This window comes from Artibeus jamaicensis, unplaced genomic scaffold, assembly GCF_021234435.1.
Source record: "Artibeus jamaicensis isolate MK-2021 breed Jamaican fruit bat unplaced genomic scaffold, CSHL_Jam_final scaffold_804, whole genome shotgun sequence".
Lineage (NCBI taxonomy): Eukaryota > Metazoa > Chordata > Mammalia > Chiroptera > Phyllostomidae > Artibeus > Artibeus jamaicensis.
The window spans coordinates 1336890-1350535 of NW_026522055.1; the positions used below are offsets into that span (position 1 = coordinate 1336890).

Below are 13646 nucleotides of genomic sequence, written 5' to 3' on the forward strand. Positions count from 1 at the left end.
TAAAAATAATTAATTAAAAAAAAAAGATGAGAACCATATGGCCTCAGTAAAGTCTAGCCCCATCAGCACTTTCTTGAAGTCTTCCTGATGATATTGGGAAGGGCTCATGATAGGATACAAGCAGGAGTTCAGCCTTTAGGATATTTCCAACAAATGGTGATAAAAGGAAAAAAAGGTGAAGGAAATTCACCAAAATCTTGAAATAAGTATTTGTTTCTGAGTTAAATAAGTTTCTTCCTCATACTTTGTGGTGTTTCCTGGGCTTTCCACAGTGGCCAGGTACTACTGAAGTAATGCACAATTACATTCTTTTTTCTTTTTAATTCCGGCAATATAAAAATGTTCAGAGCAAAACAAAAGTGCTTCTTCCCCATGTGCAGCAGCACTTTGAAGGTAACCCCTTCCACCTAGTACGTATTAGCTTCCTCTTCTCTCCTGTGCAGATTTTAAGTATAATCTCCTGTGGGAGATTTTAAGTCTTGGGTTGCTATAGAAGAGGTTTCTTTAAATCCCTTTCTAAAGCCTTTCAAAAATGCCAGTCCCAGCCTATTTTTCCCCTCATTATTTGGGATTACTATGACCTACAGCAATGGTTTTCCAGTTTCTTGCTCACAGAACTCTTACTAGTGTTTTCTGAAGGGTAAGGAATATCTTCCAATATTTTGGAAGACGACACTGAGAAAGTAACTCCCTTTTCAAGTCTTTTAAAAAATTTTTTTAAGGATTTTATTTTTAGAGGGAAAGGGAGGGAGAAATAGAGGGAGAGAAACATCAATGTGTGGTTGCTTCTTATGCACCCCCTACTGGGGATCTGGCCTGCAACCCAGGCCTGTGTCCTGCCTGGGAATCAAACCAGTGACCCTTTGGTTCATAGGCCAGCATTTAATCCACTGAGCCACACAAGTCAGGGTCCTTTTCAAGTCTTGATGCTTCTGAGTTACCTCAATGGCTTTAACACCTTACATCTCATGTCTTCGGATGGGCAGAGCAAGACTCAAACTCCGCACTTTGGGTGGACGGTGTTATCCACCAAAAATATGAAAACTGTGGTTTTTATCACCACCTTACTGCCAACTTCCATTCATGGCAAGTGACACTGGTTGTCTATTCAGAGTCATGGTCACAAGTGTTCTAGGGCACTGAATGAAATAAATAGAATCTGGGTGGAAGCCATTGGCATCTCAGGAGAACAAAAATCAAGGTATCATGTAGATGCTTAACATTGAGAAGATGCTGTTTTAAGAAATTGTAGCTAAGGACTCCCTGTATAAAAACATAAAAGTGGACACATTCTACCCCTGGCTCGTGTAGCTCAGTGGATTGAGCACAGGCCTGTGAACCAGAGTATCGAGGTTCGATTCCCAGTCAGGGTATATATGCCTGGGTTGCAGGCCGGTTCCCGGCAGGGGACTCACAAGAGGCAACCATGCATTGATATTTCTCTCCCTCTCTCCTTCCTTTCCCCTCTAAAGATAAATAAAATCTTTAAAAAAAAAGTGGACACATTCTGGCTAAAGGGTTAAGGGGACTTCCCTCTGTCAACTGGGGTTCAGTGTGAAACTGCTAGAGCCAGGATTTGAACCTAAGCAGTCAGGCTCCAACGCTGAATCCCTAACCAGTATGCCCAAAACAAAGACTGGCGTTCTGTCCTTTACCAGCTGTTGACCCTGGGCAGGCGCCATCACCCCTGTGCACCTGTTTCCTTATACGTAACAATGTAGCAATAACAATAGCAGGGACTCCACTGGTCCCTGAGGATAAATGTTTAGAGCTGTGCCTGGTACCCAGTATGCATACATATTAATTGTTTCAGGATAATATTTTTTAGTAACTATTGGCATTAAAAGCAACCCCCTATTTTTCAACACTACCCTTGGTTCATAATAAGCACTCAACACATTTTAGTACTATAAATTTTAGTTATTTATTTCGTAAGAGTATCATTTATAAAGTTGGAACCCTAGCTCTTAAACTCAAACTTAACGCAACACCTAGCAATAAGTGATTGAAAAATACTAAACATTTACTTCCTTAAAAATTGAGCTTAGAAACCGAAACTCAGCAAAAAAAAGTGGTGCCACAGCATTCAGTTCAGCCAATGAATCCCCAGACCAAGGGGAGATCTGTGAACAACCCTGGCGAATTCCCAATCCATCCTGAGTATGAGGATTCTCAAACAGCCCGATCCGCTCACTCCGGCTTCACCGGCTCAGTCCCACCCAAAGTCCACCCCCTGGCCAGCCAATCCCCGCGCTAGCCCTGCTCATAGCCACGCCCCTACACTCTCCAGGCAGCCTCTAATCTTGCCCACGCCTGGCCTCATCCAGCCGGCCTCACCCAGCCACCCCCCCTTCTCTTGCCTCTCCATCCCCCTAAGTGGCCGAAGACCCCCAAGCTGCTTGAGGACGCTCTTCCGGCCAAAGGTGGGGACCTCTAGTACCTGGCAATTGGGTCTTGAACCTCGGGTCGGCCTCCAACGCGGAGCTCGCTTCCCACAGTTCTGTCCATTGTAGCGAAATCGTTGAGTCCGCAGCGCCTTTGCCGCGTATGCTTCTGCGCCTGCGCGGATTCCCAGAAGACTTACACTTCCCAGATGCCCACGGGATTCTGGCTTCTCAATATCTTGCCATCGTGGTCTGAAGATGGTAAAGGTGAAAGTTACCCTGGAATCCCGGGTGGCTGCCGCTTGGGGTACACTCATGTAAGGCACTTTTTCTGGCTTCCGGAGGCGGAATGGAGAAAGAGAAGATGTCTACAGAATTCGTTTCCCCAGGCTACATTCTGAAAACTAAGCCTCTCCAGGGTCCGTCTCCAGGGCAACCGTCAACTCCGGAAAGGACGAGTCTGTCTCCTTGGCAACTAAACGCTAGGTCTAGGCGAGAGTCCCTTCATTTGAGGTGCTTTTAAGTGTTACGAACGCGCAACAAAAGAGCGTGCTTTGCTCATAAAACTTAATGGAATAAGTATGTTAGAGCACAAGGAAGGAAGGAAAATGGAGTATGGCAGAACTGGAGGAGTTGATTAAGGAAGGTTTCTCACAGGAGGGAAGCGTTCCTACTTCAGCCCAGAAGAGAATAAGGAAGAAAAAAAAATACTATTTTACCTACCTAGCTAAAATTTAAAGTTTTGAAAACATTTATTGATTGGGCCTTGGCTGGTGTGGCTCAATGGATTGAGTGCCGGCCTGTGAACCAAAGGGTCGCTGTTTCGATTTCCAGTCAGAGAACGTGCCTGGGTGACCGGCCAGGTCAGGTCCCCAGGAGGGGGCAGGCCAGATGCAACGGAACATTGATGTTTCTTTCCCTCTTTTCCCCTCCCTTCTCTTATGTCTAAAATAAAGAAATAAAATCTTTAAAAAAAGAGAAATACATCCCTTTGGGAATGAATAAAATCAGAAAAATGATGTTGACAGGGCAACCGCTTTGTAAAGTACAAATACTGACAACGGAAGAGACAGAAACAGAACATAAAAAATGGCTGTAAACATGTGAAACACATTTGGTGTCTGAGCAAGCTGCAGATTCTGCGGTGAAATTGGTATCTTAAAGTTTTAAAGGAGACTAAAAGGACTACTCTTTCCAGTTGACTTTTTTCCTTGAATTTTCAGTTCTAATTTAATGGACAATCAAAACATGTAAAAAGCTCAGAGAGACCTTATCAAAGATCCCAGATGTATCTGCACCCCAGTTAGAACACCCCTTAGTGACACAGTAAGGTTGAGAAATAAGGAGGATATTGAGATTTGAGAGCTAAAATGATGAGAAACTGTCCCAGCTGGTGATAATCTCTTTCCTCCTTTAGGAAAGAAAGAGGCCAGTTGTCTCAATGTGTAGTGTACAAGTTCCTCTCTGGGAAGAAGTTGCTAGTGCTACTGAGGGCTGAATTGAACTCGGCAATGGAAATACTGGTTTGTTCCATTCTCAGGTTTTCTTTCATTTCTTTTTTTTTTTTTTTTAAGATTTTACTTATTTATCCTTAGAGGGAAAGGGAGGGAGAAAGAAAGGGAGAGAAATATCAATGTGTGGTTGCTTCTCTTGCATCCCCTGCTGGGAACTGGCTTGCAACCCAGACATGTGCCCTGACTGGGAATCAAACCATGATCCTTTGGTTCACAGGCCCACGCTCAATCCACTGAGCTACACCAGCCAGGGCTCATTCTTAGGTTTTCTAATCAGCATGAGTTCTCTGATGATCAGCAAGCTGCGTCCTCCAAACAAAGGTTTTCTCAAAATCACCACAGACATAAGTGCTGTGCAGTGTGAAGTCTCTGATGTTCGGCCAGCTGTGAGCTCCAGCTGAAATCCTCTCCACATTCTCTACATGGCCTGCCACCCGTGTGAACTTTCTGGTGTTGAATAAGGTGAATGCTCTGGTTGAAGGCTTTCCCACATTCCTTGCAGGTGTAGGGTTTCTCACCAGTGTGAATCCTCTGATGCAGAGTAAGGGACGAGTTGTGACCGAATGTCTTCCCACACTCCTTACACTTATACGGTTTCTCTCCTGTGTGGATTTTCTGATGCTCCAGAAGGTGGGTGCTCCGACTAAAAGCTTTCCCACAGTCGCTGCACTCATAAGGTTTCTCTCCAGTGTGAATCCTCTGGTGCTGAATGAGGTGGGAAATCTGGGTATAGGCTTTCCCGCAAACGTTACACTCGTAGGGCTTCTCTCCGGTGTGGATCCTTTGGTGGCGCGTCAGGGAGGAGTTCTGGCTGAAGGTTTTCCCACACTCGTTACATCTGTAGGGCTTCTCACCGGTGTGAGTCATCTGGTGTTGTGTAAAGGAGGAGCTGTGACCGAAAGCCTTGCCACACTCATTACACATAAAGGGTTTTTCCCCCATGTGAACGCTCTGGTGCCTCATGAAGTGGGAGATCTGTGTGTAAGCCTTCCCGCACTCGTGACACTCGTAGGGCTTCTCGCCGGTGTGAATCCTCTGATGCTGAGTCAGGGACGAGCTGTGGCTGAAGGCTTTGCCACACTCGGAGCACTCATAGGGTTTTTCTCCCGTGTGAACCCGCTGGTGCTGGGTCAGGGATGAGCTGTGGCTGAAGTTTTTCCCGCACTCGTTACATCTGTAGGGTTTCTCCCCGGTGTGGATCGTCTGGTGCTGGGTCAGGGAGGAGGTGTGACAGAACGCCTTGCCACACTCGCCACATCTGTAGGGCTTCAACCCCATGTGGATTTTCTGGTGGCGGGTGAGGTGGGACACCTGAGAGTAGAACTTCCCACACTGGTCGCATTTATACGGCTTCTCCCCAGTGTGGCATCGCTGGTGCTTAATGAGGGAGGAGCTCTGGGTGAAGGCCTTCCCACATTCCCTGCATTGGTATGGTTTCTCCCCAGTGTGGATCCTCTGATGCTCGGTCAGCGATGAGCTCTGAGTAAAGGTCTTGCCACATTCGTTGCACACGTAGGGCTTCTCTCCTGTGTGACTAATGTGATGCTGAATGAAATACGAGCTGTTGCTGAACGCCTTCCCGCAGTCATTGCACTTGTAGGGTTTCTCTCCCGTGTGGATTCTCTGGTGCAGGGTGTAGTCTGAATGGTAAGCGAAGGCTTTCCCACATTCTGGGCAGTGAAAGGGCTTCTTCTCTACAAAGGCCCTTTGGCATTTCGACCCATCCCATTTCCGAGGCCTCTCTGCCCCGGGCACTCTCTGCTTCCTGATGAAACCTGAGGTCCGCCCGGAGCTTCTCTGAAGCTCGTTACAGCCCAGGCCTCTGTCCCCACAGACATCTTCCTTGGGAGAAGCAAACAAACACCTCAAATGCCTCTCCTGCTTTCCCTGGGCCTCCAAGTGGCAATTGTACATCCAGGATTCCCCCAACTTGGCATCTCCAAGCATGGCCTTTAAAACTCCCTCCATCTTTCCCACTGGGGAAGCTGCCTCTTCGGAAATACTCCTTTCTGGAGGTGTCCCCTGAGTCATGGCCAAGCTGGTCTCCAGGTCTGAAACAAGTGGGAAATATGAAATTGGTCTGTTCCAGGACAGGGGAAGCTGATGATTTAGATCTGGTACTATAAACTTAAAAAAGGAAGTTTCAAAGTTTCTGTTGCTATTTCAAAAGGCATGAGGTAGACAGATTCATATTTTGATATGGAAGGAAGGCCTCAATATGTTCTAAAATGAAAAGAACTGAGATGGAAGACAGTGTTTATTAGCCATAATATGATATATTTTTACAAATAAGAAAAAACAACCCTGGCTGGTGTGGCCCAGTGGATTGAGTGCCGGCCTGTAAACGGAAAGGTCACGTGTTCTATTCCCAGCCAGGGTGCACGCCTGGGTCCCCATTTAGGGGCATGTGAGAGGCAACAGATGGATGTATCTCTTGTACATTGATGTTTCTCTCACTTCTTTTTCCATCCCTTCCACTCTCTCTAAGAATAAATCAATGAAATCTTAAAAAAAAGAAAAACAGTCCAATCCAATAGTGGAGCAAGAATATGAATGGACATTTTGCAGAAGAAAAACAAGTGGCTGATAAGGCTGTAATGAGATGTTCGACATCAGTAACATTCTAAAAAATATCATTGCTTGATGTCATTTGACACTGTTTAGATTGTAAAATATGAAAAATACCCAATCTTGGCAAGTGAATGGTATAACTGAATTACATCTCAAAATGCCATTAAATGAGATTATAAGGGAATTTCACTTTCTACATTACATATTTAAAATCATGTATTCATTTTAAATATTAAAGAGTAATCTTTAAGAGGTGATCACAATGAAAAATAATTATTCCTACTTCCTTTGTTCCTATACTGTTTCTTTTTTTTTTAATTTCTTTCTTTTTTTTAAACATTTTCTTTTTCACTTATTTTTAGAGAGAGGGGAAGGGAGGGAGAAAGAGAGGGAGAGAAACATCAATGTGTGGTTACCTCTCGTATGCCCTCCCCTGGGGACCAGGCTTGCAACCCAGGCATGTGCAATGCCTGGGGATCGAACCTGCGACCCTTTGGTTTGCAGGCTGGCACTCAATCCACTGAGCCACACCAGCCAGGGCAATGCTGCCTCATTCTTCAATGACCATCTCTGATCCTGACAAATGAGACAGGAAGATGGCTCACATCTGCTGGACACCCTCACCTACCTGAACAGGTAACTCGCTGGGCTTCTCTCTTCTCCATCCTGGGCTCTTCCCCTCGCTCCAGACGGGAGATCACGTCAGGTTTGGACCCCAGAGGCCCTGACCCTGGAAGAGACATGAGTCCTGGCCACGGATGCCACTGGGGTCACAGGCACTCCTCAGGGCTGGGCCTCAGACTCTGGGTTTGCAGAGGAGATGCACCCATCGGTGCCTTGTGACCAGACACTCTAATGGTCAATGCAAGATTCACTGGCTGGCTCTGGCTGGTGTAGCTCAGTGGCTTAAGCACAGGCCTGTGAACCAAAAGGACCCTGGTTCAATTCCCAGCCCGGGCACATGCCTGGGTTGCGGGCCAGGTCCCCGGTTTGGGAAGCGCAAGAGGCAACCACACACCGATGTTTCTCTCCTTCTCCTCTCTCAAAAATTAAAAAAACAAAAACAAAAAGATTCACTGGCTGATTGCCTGCTTCAGAGGAAGCCGGAGCCCTCAAAGGCCCCAGCTCTGAGCTATTGAAGCTGAGAGTGAAATGCACTCACGTTCCACAGAACTTCGTGTAGAGAAGAGTATAAAATATCTCATTAACAATTTACGTATTGATTATGGTTTTGACATGTGTGGAAATGGTCTTATTTGTCTTTATTTAAACTTTTTATTTATTTATTTTTAGAGAACAGGGAAGGGAGGGAGAAAGGGAGAGAAACATCAATGTGAGGGAGAAACACTGATTGGTTGCCTCTCGTACAAGCCCCGACTGGGGACCAAACCTGCAACCCAGGCACGTGCCCTGACTGGTAATTGAACCAGCAACTTGTCGGTTTTCAGGACAATGCCCAAACAACTGAGTTACACTGGTTAGAGCAACCATATTTTTGGATAAAGCAGGTGAAGCAAACTATATTAGTAAAGTTCATTTCATGTTTCTTTTTATGCCTGCTGCCTTTGAGCTCACCAATCTCTCCCGCTAGTGGGCTGACCAGCACTCTCCCAAAATTAGGTCCGTAGGAACCTCCTAACGTGGCCTTGTTTGGAAATAGAGGATTCGCAGATTCCTCTATTGGTGAACACGAGGTCGTACTGGATTAGGGTGAGACGGAAATCCGATGACCGGTGTCCTTTTTAGAAGAGGAGAGACACGCAGATGCATGTGGTGGGAAGAAGGTCGTGTGTGAAGGTGGAGGCAGAGGCTGGGGTGACCGGCGCCCAGGGAAACCCGTGTTGGGGGTCTGATGAGCTTCCGGGCCCACAGCCGTGCTGAGGCCTGTGCGTGCTCCTCGTGTGTCACTAGGGAGTGGTCTTGGGGACCTTGCACAGGCGTCTCAGCTGAGGGTTTTTTTTTTAAAGATTTTATTTATTTATCTTTAGAAGGGAAGGGAAGGAGAGAAGGAGAGAAGTATCAACATATGGTTGCCTCTCCTGCATCCCTTGCTGGGAATTGGCCTGCAACCCAGGCATGTGCCCTGACTGAGAATCGAACCACAATCTTTTAGTTCACAGGCCCGCACTCAATCCACTGAGCTACATCAGCCAGGGCTCAGCTGAGTTTTTAATGAGTTTGTTCAGAGGAAGTGTGTGAGTGAGGAGGGCTGAGGACGGAGCCTTCCTACCACGGTAGCTCGCAGGGAAAAAGAGACAGAGGAGCCAGATGAAGGAATTAAGAAGGAAGAGATGGAAGGAAAGGCAGCAGAGAGGAGGCTGGAGTGGGGTGTGGGGAGGGGACAAGGCCAGAGCAGGGCCCGGCCGTGGGGACAGAGAGGAGGGGACATGCAAAGAGTTGGCAGTGGGTGAGTGGGTGGGGTCTGATGGTTCTCAGTAAGAGGAAGAGGAAGGTGAGGATGGAACTGGGAATCTGGGGGACGTGGGGCCAACCACAGATGGGGTCCTGGAGGGGGAGGGAGGAGCAGGTCAGTGTGGAGACTCTGAGCTCGGGGTGAGTGTGGTGAATGGGGGGGTGCCTTGCAGGGGGTGGGGGGGCAGGAGGGGGTGTGTGGACAAATTGGGATTCAGGAGACACTTCGGAAGACAGAACTTATGTGCTTTGGGGAGAGGATTCAAGATGGAGCCGGTGGACTGGAGGACACCCGGGGGGAACCTGGAGTCTGAGACACTGGGGCAGGCTTTTCCAGCAGGAGCCTGAGGCCCCCACATGTGGAGAGGGAAGCAAGAGAAGAGGGTGGGGGCACAGGCTGAAGATACAATGGGTCAGGCAGAGGGCTCGGGGCCCTCACAGAGGTAGGACTCTGGGAGAGACAGAGACAGACAGAGGCCTGCCAGGACAGACAGACGAGAGGCACCACATGACCCCAGGGACTGCCCACAGTTAAGCAGTGGGTGAGCACAAAGGAGAGGAAGGAGGAGGAGGTATTGGGCCTCCTCCTGGGAAGGCAGGGCCTCACCTAGTGAGAGAAGGTTCTGGTAGTTCTCCAGCATCACGTCCCGGTACAGCTCCCTCTGGCCAGGCCCCAGCCGGCCCCATTCCTCCAGGGTGAAATCCACAGCCACGTCCTTGAAAGTCACCCATTCCTGCAAGAATCAATTGTACAAAGTGGAAGGACACAGACTTCTGGAACTCTGGGGCAGGAGAGGTCATAGGTCAGTAGCCTACCACTTGCTCCTGGTGCTTGAACGGGTTTGAGAGAACTGAATAAATCCAGCCGTTAGGAATGTATTGCAATAAAAAAGTCTAGGCAGCCACTAGCTCACAGGCACCTTGGTAAAAAGTAGACCAAGCTCCACCTTTTGCATGACTCTTTACTGCCATCTGTTGGAAAATTGTTGTAATATGCCAATTATTTTAGTATATGACAATTTGCCATCTGCCCCAAAATTTACCATAATAAATGTACCCATGAGCCCTGGCCAAGTAGCTCACTTGGTTGGAGTGTTATCCCATACACCAAAAGGCTGAGAGTTCTATCTCCAGTTAGACCACATACCTAGATTGCAGGTTCAATCCTGTCGGGGCGTGTACGGGAGGGAATCAATCAATGTTTCTCTCTCATATCAATGTTTCTCTCCCTTTCCCTTCCTCTCTCTTTCCCTTCCTCTTTCTCTCTCAAATCAAGGCCCTCTCTCTAAGGATCTAAAATATATCCTTAGATGAAAGTTATTTAAAGAAACTATCAAGTCACTGTGTGACAAGAGCCACACATTCCCAAGTCACCCTCCATCGCAGACACCAACTCTGAACCCAGCCCCCAATCTGACCCCATGGATAAGGCTCAGGAGTAAAGCCAAATAAACCACTGCCCATTCTACCTGGGAACCAGAGGCTGCTGAGCTTTGCATTGCTGATTGACAGACTAAGTCATAACGTGCCAGCTCAGAGCAGTCCGCCCCACCCTCCCCTCCCCTCCCCTCACCCGCCCCCCAGCCCCAGAGCCCCTCCCACCACCGCCTTTCTCCCGGTGTGGGAGGGGCAGAAGGTCTCTGGGCCACAGACAGTGATGAGGATGGCCCTCTGGGGCCAATCACCTCGGGGAAGAGGGGACCCAGACACACCTGGTCCTCAGCTGTCAGGGTCCTGGTGGTCACTGCTGGCTCCTGGGGACGCATCTCCAGGACAAAAGGACAGGCCTGCGTCTGCAGAGCTGGAAGAGGAGATTGGAGAAGAGAAGTGGGGTCAGTTCTGGCATAAACAGACAGACAGACAGACACTTTCCTAAAGAAGCCTCATAACAGAGGGGGCACTGGTTATGGAACCAGGGCAAGGAAACAGGGCAAAGGCTCAGGATAGGAGGCCTGAGGTCCCAGTTCTGAAACATCCATTGGACATCCGTGGGTTCAGCTCACCACACCCACACCACAACTCTTGGAGGGGTTATCCCCAGATGAAGACATGACCTCACAGGCCCTAGCTCAAGGTCATAGAGATATCAAGTGTCATTGTTGGATTAGAGCCCAAAAGTCTGGCCCACAAAGTCAACCCTTCCGTTTTGAGGGCCCAGAAATGAGTCCTCAAATGAGATGCAACACCAAATGAGATGCAGCTACAGCCTCAAGGGGCTCCCCGCCTGGTTGGGGAGATGGTGCTGGACATTGATCAGGTGGTGGGCTGGAGAGCAGCCCCAAAAGATATCTCTGGGGCGAATGTTGATGTGATTAAGCTCCACACCTTCAGATGGGAAGACTGCCCTGGATGATCTGGATGGGCCTATGCCCCTGGCTTTGAAGCTGGAGGACAGGGCCACACCCAAGGCAGCTTCCAGAAGCTGAAAAAAGGCAAGGAAATGAATTCTTCCCTAGAACCACCAGAGGGAGCACGGCACCTCTGACACCTCAGTTTCAGCCTGGTGATCCCCGCTTCAGACTTCTGACCTCCAGGAGTGTCAGAGAATACATTTCCTTGTCTGATGCCACCAGGTTCATGGTCATTTGTCACAGCCTCGAAGAAGAAACTGATAAAAATAAATAAAATAAAAAGACTCAGGACCTGATTGGTGTAACTCAGTAGATTGAGCTCAGGCTGCAAACCAAAGGGTCACCAGTTTGATTCCCAGTCAGGGCACATGCCTGGGTTGCAGGCCAGGTCCCCAGTAGGGGGCGCTCAAGAGGCAACCACACACTGATATTTCTCTCCCTCTCTTTCTCCTTCTCTTCCCCTCTGTCTAAATATGAATAAATTTTTAAAAATAAAAATAAAGCATAAAAAAGACACAGAGCCTCCCATGTGTTTCCAAGGCAAACAGTTACAGGCATACAGACTTCACAGGCTTTGGGCACTGGAAGGCTGGAACCGCTGGGTGACTTAACTGTCTCCTTACAAGTCATTTATTAGTTACAAAAAGAAGAGGGTAACTTTGGAGTGGAAAAGTGATCGAGGTTGATGTGACCAGGGATGGGCGAACCAACATCAAGGGCTCTTGATCTGATGAGAAGGACACAGTGTCACTCCTCAGGTAGCCCTGCCGAAAGTGCACAACCTAAATCGAATCACAAGGTAACACTGAGTGAATCTAAATGGAGGGACGCTCCAGAAGTATATGGTCTGCAGTCTTCAGAATTGCCAAGATCAGGGAGGGTAAAGAAAGGCTGAAGAACTATTCCAGATGAACGGAGACTAAAGAGATCCAACAACCAATGTAGTGGGTGATATGGGGTTTTCTTCTGTTATTAGGAATATTATTGGGGCCCTGGCTGGTGTGGCTCAGTGGATTGAACCCTGGCCTGAGAACCAGAGGGTCACCAGCTCAATTCCCAGTCAGGGCATATGCCTGGGTTGCAGGCCAGGTCCCCAGTAGGGGGCGCTCAGGAGGCAACCACACAGTGACACTCCTCTCCCTCCCTTCCCCTCTGTCTAAAAATAACATATTTAAAATTAAAAAAGAAGAGCAGAGGTAAACAATTTAAAAATAATAATATTATCGAGACATTTAGCAAAATTTGAAGTGCTGTATCCAGGTTAATTTCCTGGCGTCATCATGGTGCCGTGGTTTTGGAAGAAAAATAACCTCATTTTTAGAAAAAACATAGAGACTCTCGGGAGGGGGCTGCGCAGAGACCCAGAGGGCAGGCGACACAGACATGGAGACAGAGGAAGCAGGGAACCAGAGAAAGAACGGGGAGACTGAACGGCATCGGGGTGGCGGTGGGATCAGAAAGAGGACAGCAGAAAGCCAGAGATGCTCACAATAAGGGCAGAGATCAAGGGCGTGACTGTGCGGAGTACGCAAGGGCGCTCAGGTCAGTGTGATCCCAAGTCTACCCCTTATTAGTATTGTGACCTGGGGGAAGCCGCACCGATCTCTTCACCTGCAAATTGAGGAAAGGTAAATCCTCTTAGGGAACGAAGCAGTCCCGCGCTTGACCAGTCTCCTGGCAAATAGCAGCGCCCAATTCCTGAGCGCTGAGATGGTCCTAGTCCTGCGGAAGGCAAGGGGTTCTGGGGCTGCCTCGGGAATGAAAGAAGGTGGCGGGCACCGCCCACAGCGCCCGTCCCCCTCCCACTCCGGTCCCGCCCCCTGAGTGCCCTCCTCTGGTACTGGCCTGCCCCGCACCCACGCGTTTCCGCTCGGGTCCTCCAGATCAAGACTCACCTGTGCGACCCCGAGTTTTCGAAGGGTGACCAGGCCTTCACACCCTCTGCCTGGCCGCGGAATGCGCCTGCGCAGTCGCTGTCTCGAAACAAGTCCTGTTTCTTTAAACGCAGCTTCGCACCAGGACTACATTTCCCAGAAGCCTCTGCAGCTCCTCCTCGGCCTAAGGTCTCTGCTGGGAAACAGTCTGGAAATGGGTTGTGGGTCAGGAGGGAAAAAAAGCTCTAAATACACAGGGACTTTGCATTTCCCCAAAAATATAGTATTTGGGAAATGTTTGGCTGTAGGAGCACTGCGAAAATTCCCTTTCAGTTAAACCTTTTCACTTGCAATTTGGGGTCACCACGAGACTAAGTTGTGGCCAATAAAATGTGAGCAGAAGTAATGCGTGCCTCGCCCAGATCTGGCCCACTAAAACCTCCCATTTGTCACTTGCACAGTCTTTTCCCTTCTGTTTATTCAGATGAAGAGTGTGACCCTGGGAGTCACATGTTGCAGATGAAAGGAGTCTAGGTCCCT

General features: G+C 48.5%; 1 protein-coding gene across 1 annotated transcript; it reads right to left on the reverse strand.

The window, feature by feature from the left end:
- Positions 1-3968: 3968 nt before the first annotated feature.
- LOC119050614 (zinc finger protein 883-like) lies at positions 3969-13181 on the reverse strand. The gene is given in 6 exon segments (XM_053659741.1): positions 3969-4249; positions 4251-5949; positions 7098-7199; positions 9489-9615; positions 10594-10682; positions 13128-13181. Coding segments are annotated over 5 exon segments (2064 nt in total). The 5' UTR covers positions 10648-10682; positions 13128-13181; the 3' UTR covers positions 3969-4167.
- Positions 13182-13646: the final 465 nt, after the last annotated feature.